The following is a 7,500-nucleotide window of genomic DNA, read 5'->3' as shown; positions in this document are numbered from 1 at the left end:
GGGCCATTTATCCCCTGGAGGGGGTCAGTGTCTCATTCAGGTTCTGTGGAGCTCATCTGGGCACCTTTCCCAGACCCCCTACCTGTGCCACACCTGTTCAGGTTACCTTGGTGACAGAGGGCCCCAGCCCCCCTAAAACCCAGCCATCTGTCTGTTGCCTGGAACAACCTCTCTCTCTCTGGCCTGGGCAATCGGGTTTAGCAAGTTAGCACGTTAGCTTGTTAACAGGTTAGCGTCTTAATGGTGGATGCCATTATCATTCCATTCATTATCATAGGATTAATTCCCTCTTCCCCAGGGCTAGCAGGTTGGCATGTTAGCTGGTAAGGAGATTAGCAGGGCTAGCTGTTTGAGCTGCTAGCTGGTAAGGCAATTAACAGGGCTAGCTGGTTGGCATGTTATCTGGTAAGGCGATTAGCAGGGCTAGCTGGTTGGGATGTTAGCTGATAAGGCAATTAGCAGGACTAGCTGGTTGGGCTGCTAGCTGGTAAGGCGATTAGCAGGGCTAGCTGTTTGGGCTGCTGGCTGGTAAAGAGATTAGCAGGGCTAGCTGTGGTTGGGATGTTAGCTGGTAAGGAGATTAGAAGGGCTAGCTGTTTGAGCTGCTAGCTGGTAAGGCGATTAGCAGGGCTAGCTGTGGTTGTCATGTTAGCTGGTAAGGAGATTAGCAGGGCTAGCTGTTTGAGCTGCTAGCTGGTAAGGCGATTAGCAGTGCTAGCTGTGGTTGGGATGTTAGCTGGTAAGGAGATTAGAAGGGCTAGCTGTTTGAGCTGCTAGCTGATAAGGCAATTAGCAGGACTAGCTGGTTGGGCTGCTAGCTGATAAGGCGATTAGCAGGGCTAGCTGTTTGGGCTGCTGGCTGGTAAAGAGATTAGCAGGGCTAGCTGTGGTTGGGATGTTAGCTGGTAAGGAGATTAGCAGGGCTAGCTGTTTGAGCTGCTAGCTGGTAAGGCGATTAGCAGGGCTAGCTGGTTGGGATGTTAGCTGATAAGGCGATTAGCAGGGCTAGCTGGTTGGGATGTTAGCTGGTAAGGCGATTAGCAGGGCTAGCTGGTTGGGATGTTAGCTGGTAAGGAGATTAGCAGGGCTAGCTGGTTGGCATGTTAGCTGGTAAGGCGATTAGCAGGGCTAGCTGTGGTTGGCATGTTAGCTGGTAAGGAGATTAGCAGGGCTAGCTGGTTGGGATGTTAGCTGGTAAGGAGATTAGCAGGGCTAGCTGGTTGGCATGTTAGCTGGTAAGGCGATTAGCAGGGCTAGCTGTGGTTGGCATGTTAGCTGGTAAGGCAATAAGCAGGACTAGCTGTTTGCAATAATTGCTGGTAAAGAGATTAGCAGGGCTAGCTGGTTGGCATGTTAGCTGGTAAGGCGATTAGCAGGGCTAGCTGTGGTTGGCATGTTAGCTGGTAAGGCAATAAGCAGGACTAGCTGTTTGCAATAATTGCTGGTAAAGAGATTATCAGGGCTAGCTGTTTGCAATAATTGCTGGTAAAGAGATTAGCAGGGCTAGCTGGTTGGGATGTTAGCTGGTAAGGAGATTAGCAGGGCTAGCTGGTTGGCATGTTAGCTGGTAAGGCGATTAGCAGGGCTAGCTCTTTGCGATAATTGCTGGTAAAGAGATTGGCAGGGCTAGCTGTGGTTGGCATGTTAGCTGGTCAAGAGATTAGCAGGGCTAGCTGTGGTTGGGATATTAGCTGGTAACGAGATTAGCAGGGAGAGCTGGTTGGGAGTTTAGCTTGTAAATTCAGTGGGCTTAGCAGGTTGGGGCTTTTAGGTCATGGGTTACTGTGAAGCATACTGTGAAAATTATTTGTAAAATACGCTACAAAAATAAATAATTTTTTTTGCTTGATCTGATTTTTCTGGAAAGGAGATTAGCAGATTAGCCGGGTGGCTGGTTAGCAGGTTAGTGTGTCAGCCTGTTAGCTGAGTTAAGCCGTTAACAGTGGCTGCAGTTAAAAGCAGCGCTACGTTCCCCCCCCCCACCCCCCTCAGTTTGCGGCAAACGCGTCTCCTGCGTGTGTTTTTGGCGGCAGGTTTGCGGGGCCTGATAAACCTGGGGAACACCTGCTTCATGAACTGCATCGTCCAGGCCCTTACCCACACTCCCCTGCTGCGGGACTTCTTCCTGTCCGACCGGCACAAGTGCGAGATGCAGTCCAACTCCTGCCTGGTGTGCGAGATGGCCCAGCTCTTTCAGGAGGTGAGCCTGGGGGGGAGGGGGGGAGGGGGGGGGGGCGGGGGGGGGGGAGGGCGGGCCAGGGATGGGGCGTGGGTGTGACGTGGGCAGAATGGGGTGTTTCAAGTTCACACTCGAACGCGCGCTCGTACACATTCACACGTGTGTGTAAAAACGCGCAGCAGGATCAGGCTCGAGCTCAGGCCTGAATTGCTGATTAAACTCAATCAGTTCAATTCTTCACGTTTTTAATGAAAGTATATGAGGGGATATATATTCGGAATTTGAATGAAAGGAAATGGCATTTTGTTCAGTGAAATTCAATTACTGGGTCTGCCTTTTTGCCACGAAATATCCTGCCACATTTATAAAGCTTATATATTCTCTCTTGCTCCCCCGTCTCTCTTTCTCTCTCTCTGTCTCTTCCCCTCTCCCTCCCTCCCCCTCTCTCTCTCTCTCTCACCCCCTCCTCTCTCCCTCCCTCCCTCTCTCTCTCTCGCCCCCTCTCCTCCCTTCCCCTCTCACCCTCTTTCTCCCTGTCTCTCTCCCTCCCCACTTTCTCTCTCTCTCCCCCTCTCTCCTCCCCCCCCTCTCAGTTTTACTCCGGTCACCGCTCCCCACACATTCCGTTCCGGCTGCTGCACCTGGTGTGGACGCACGCGCGCCACCTGGCCGGCTACGAGCAGCAGGACGCCCACGAGTTCCTCATCGCCGCGCTGGACGTGCTGCATCGCCACTGCAAAGGTGTGCTGCTGGGCGGGGCCACGGGGCGTGGGCGGGGCCTGAGGATGTGGGTGGGGCCAGGGGACGTGGGCGGGGCCTGGGGATGTGGGTGGGGCCACGGGATGTGGGCGGGGCTTGGGTATGTGGGTGGGGCAAGGGGATGTGGGTGGGGCCAGGGGGATGTGGGCGGATCTAGGGAATGTGGGTGGGGCCAGGGGATGTAGGGGGCCGGCCTGGGGATGTGGGCGGAACTAGGGAATGTGGGTGGGGCCAGGGAGTGTGGGCCTGGTGATGTGGGTGGGGCCATGGGATGTGGGTGGGGCCAGGGAGTGTGGGCGGGGCCTGGTGTTATGGGTGGGGTCAGGGGATGTAGAGGGTAGGACTGGGGATGTGGGCGGAGCTAGGGGGCTGAGCAGCTTCCTGAGAGAGGAAGGGTAGAATGAGAGGAGACTGAGAGGGAGGAATAGACAGACAGACAGAGAGAGAGAGAGGGAGGAAGAGGCAGAGAGAGAAAGAGGGAGGCAGGGAGGGAGGGAGGGAGGGAGGGAGTGTGCAGTCACAGAGGGTGATGCGTGTTGTGGTTTTTAATCTCTCTTTTGTACTTGTTCTTGGCGCTGGTGACGGTCACCAAGGCGACGACAATGGGAAAAAGGCCAACAATCCAAACCACTGCAACTGCATCATCGACCAGATCTTCACTGGGGGGCTGCAATCTGACGTCACCTGCCAAGTCTGCCAGTAAGACCCCCACGCGTGTGTGTGGGCATGTGCGAGTGTGTGTGTGTGTGTGTGTGTGTGTCTATCTGTCTGACTGTGTGTCTGTGTGTCTGTGTGTATACACCAGCCGTGTGTGCGTGTGTGTGTATATGCACCTGCCGTGTGTGTGTGTGTGTTTGTGTGTGTGTATGTATGCACCTGCCGTGTGTGTGTGCGTGTGTATGCGTATGCACCTGCTGTGTGTGCGTGTGAGATGTGAGTTCTAGTCTCATATTCAGGATGAGTCTGCAGCTCAGTTTATTCCACACCAGCACATAGAATCAGCCCTGCAGTATCAGTCATGCAGAATCAGCCATGCAGTATCAGCCCTACAGAATCAGCCATGCAGAATCAGCCATGCAGAATCAGCCCTACAGAATCAGCCATGCAGAATCAGCCATGCAGAATCAGCCCTACAGAATCAGCCATGCAGAATCAGCCATGCAGAATCAGCCCTGCAGAATCAGCCATGCAGTATCAGCCATGCAGAATCAGCCCTACAGAATCAGCCCTACAGAATCAGCCATGCAGAATCAGCCCTGCAGTATCAGCCATGCAGAATCAGCCCTACAGAATCAGCCATGCAGAATCAGCCATGCAGAAACAGCCCTGCAGAATCAGCCCTACAGAATCAGCCATGCAGAAACAGCCCTGCAGAATCAGCCATGCAGAATCAGCCATGCAGAATCAGCCATGCAGAATCAGCCCTGCAGAATCAGCCATGCAGTATCAGCCCTGCAGAATCAGCCATGCAGAATCAGCCATGCAGAATCAGCCCTGCAGAATCAGCCATGCAGAATCAGCCCTGCAGAATCAGCCATGCAGTATCAGCCATGCAGAATCAGCCCTACAGAATCAGCCCTACAGAATCAGCCATGCAGAATCAGCCCTGCAGTATCAGCCATGCAGAATCAGCCCTACAGAATCAGCCATGCAGAATCAGCCATGCAGAATCAGCCATGCAGAAACAGCCCTGCAGAATCAGCCCTACAGAATCAGCCATGCAGAAACAGCCCTGCAGAATCAGCCATGCAGAATCAGCCATGCAGAATCAGCCATGCAGAATCAGCCCTGCAGAATCAGCCATGCAGTATCAGCCCTGCAGAATCAGCCATACAGAATCAGCCATGCAGAATCAGCCCTGCAGAATCAGCCATGCAGAATCAGCCCTGCAGAATCAGCCATGCAGAATCAGCCCTACAGAATCAGCCCTGCAGTATCAGCCATGCAGAATCAGCCATGCAGAATCAGCCCTACAGAATCAGCCATGCAGAATCAGCCCTGCAGAATCAGCCATGCAGAATCAGCCCTGCAGAATCAGCCCTGCAGAATCAGCCATGCAGAATCAGCCCTACAGAATCAGCCATGCAGAAACATCCCTGCAGAATCAGCCATGCAGAATCAGCCATGCAGAAACATCCCTACAGAATCAGCCCTACAGAATCAGCCTTGCAGAATCAGCCCTGCAGAATCAGCCATGCAGAATCAGCCCTACAGAATCAGCCATGCAGAATCAGCCCTGCAGAATCAGCCATGCAGAATCAGCCATGCAGAATCAGCCATGCAGAATCAGCCATGCAGAAACAGCCATGCAGAATCAGCCATGCAGAATCAGCCCTGCAGAATCAGCCCTGCAGTATCAGCCCTGCAGAATCAGCCCTGCAGAATCAGCCATGCAGAATCAGCCATGCAGAATCAGCCATGCAGAATCAGCCATGCAGAATCAGCCCTACAGAATCAGCCATGCAGAATCAGCCATGCAGAATCAGCCCTGCAGAATCAGCCCTGCAGAATCAGCCAAGAAAGGGGGCGGAGTCTTCTCCAGGCTGAACCAATGATGTTAGCTTTTAGATGTTAAAGGAGTAGTTCACTTTCTGGATTCTTTTTTTTATTTAAGTTTAGTTTTAGTTTATTTTTTGTTTGTCCCCGGCCTGTACGAGGGGTGTTTTCCACATTTACAGAAGTTTCTGATGATGTGGGTGAGCACTTTACGGTGGGCAGTATGGCGGAATTCTACAGCAGCCTGTAGAGGCACGTTGTTCCTCTAGAGGACGCACACGTGTGTCTTTCCCTGTTATTCTTCAGACTGTTTTGTTTAATCTTATTTTAATGGGAACCATTTCCTCTGGGGCAGGCAGCTGGATTCCGCTTGGCTGAAAAAAAGCATTCTGGGACATTTGTGTTTACAGTTGTGAATACACACTGTAAAACTGGACTTAGTGCGCGCCTCCAGGGAACATGACATCATAACATCGTAATATTTCTTTGAGTTTATTTTCTTGCTTTAGACCACAAACCCCCAAATGCCATAATACCCAGGGTTGTAAACCCGGTTTGTCAGCGGATACTTGTGTAAATATCCCAAAAACATTTAACTCCACTCAGAAACTCTCTGGAGCAGCAAAAAACATTCATTAAAACTTAAATGATATCAGAAACCCAGAAAGCCCTCATCTGCGTTTTTTTGACCAGACTGCCGCCATCCCAGCACACTTTGCTTTTATATACACACACACAGAAACACACACACGCACACACAGAAACACACACACACACACACAGAAACACACACACGCACACACAGAAACACACACGTACACCCGCGACCCTGCTTCTCCGCTCTCCGTGTCCCTCTAGTGGCCAGACTGTGTACTGCATTGATGACTCATCCTAATGCATGTGTGTTTGCTGCAGAGGAGCGGTTAGCTGGGCTTACACTGATTGTGCATCGGCTGATTTTACAGTCACCCATTAGCAGTTCAAAATGTTGGTGGCAAATGTGGACATGCACACACACATTCTCACACACACGCACAAACACACTCAGAGAAACACACACACATTCATGCACTCACACACAGAAACACACAAACATTCACACGCACACATATAATCTCACACACATATACATTCACACGCACGCACACAGAAACACACACGCATACTCTTACACACATATACATTCACACGCACGCACACACACACACACACACAGTAGTCTCTGATCTGTCTCTCTCTCTCTCTCTCTCTCTCTCTCTCTCTCTCACACACACACACACAGTAGTCTCTGACCTGTCTCTCTCTCTCTCACACACACACACAGTAGTCTCTGACCTGTCTCTCTCTCTCTCTCTCTCTCTCACACACACACAGTAGTCTCTGACCTGTCTCTCTCTCCCTCTCTCTCACACACACACACACACACACACAGTAGTCTCTGACCTGTCTCTCTCTCCCTCTCACACACACACACACACAGTAGTCTCTGATCTGTCTCTCTCTCTCTCTCTCTCTCACACACACACACACACACACACACAGTAGTCTCTGACCTGTCTCTCTCTCTCTCTCTCACACACACACACACACACACACACACACACAGAAACACACACACATTCATGCAGTCACACACAGAAACACACACACACACACAGTAGTCTCTGACCTGTCTCTCTCTCTCTCTCACTCTGTTCAGAGGTGTCTCCACCACTATAGACCCGTTTTGGGACATCAGTCTGGACCTGCCCGGCTCCTCCACCCCCTTCTGGCCCCTCAGTCCGGGCGGCGACGGCGGCATCGTCAACGGAGAGGGTCATGTGACCGGCCCCACCACGCTCACAGACTGTCTACGAAGGTGCCCTCGCTCTCCACTCTTTCTTTTTTCTTTTTTTCTCTCTCTCCCACCCTCCCTTCCTCTCTCACCCCTCTCTTCCTCTCTCATTTCACCCCGCTCTCTTCCTCTCTCTCTCAACCCTCTTTTCCTCTCTCTCTCTCTCACCCCTCTCTTCCTCTCTCCCCCTGCTTTCTCCCTCTCTCACCCCTCTCTTCCTCTCTCTTGCACT

General features: G+C 52.0%; 1 protein-coding gene across 2 annotated transcripts in view; it reads left to right on the top strand.

The window, feature by feature from the left end:
• usp22 (ubiquitin specific peptidase 22) overlaps positions 1-7,500 on the top strand; it is a 34,239-nt gene that overhangs the window by 21,450 nt on the left and 5,289 nt on the right. The window contains exons 5-8 of one of the 2 annotated variants that reach the window (XM_035405873.1): positions 2,034-2,200; positions 2,773-2,920; positions 3,532-3,637; positions 7,134-7,292. In XM_035405873.1, coding sequence (XP_035261764.1) covers positions 2,034-2,200; positions 2,773-2,920; positions 3,532-3,637; positions 7,134-7,292 — 580 coding nt within the window. Of the gene's footprint in view, positions 1-2,033; positions 2,201-2,772; positions 2,921-3,516; positions 3,638-7,133; positions 7,293-7,500 lie in introns of both variants that reach the window. The other variant, XM_035405872.1, reaches the window with a different exon arrangement.

The sequence above is a fragment of the Anguilla anguilla genome, chromosome 2, assembly GCF_013347855.1.
Source record: "Anguilla anguilla isolate fAngAng1 chromosome 2, fAngAng1.pri, whole genome shotgun sequence".
Lineage (NCBI taxonomy): Eukaryota > Metazoa > Chordata > Actinopteri > Anguilliformes > Anguillidae > Anguilla > Anguilla anguilla.
This window is presented reverse-complemented; position numbering and strand designations above follow the sequence as displayed.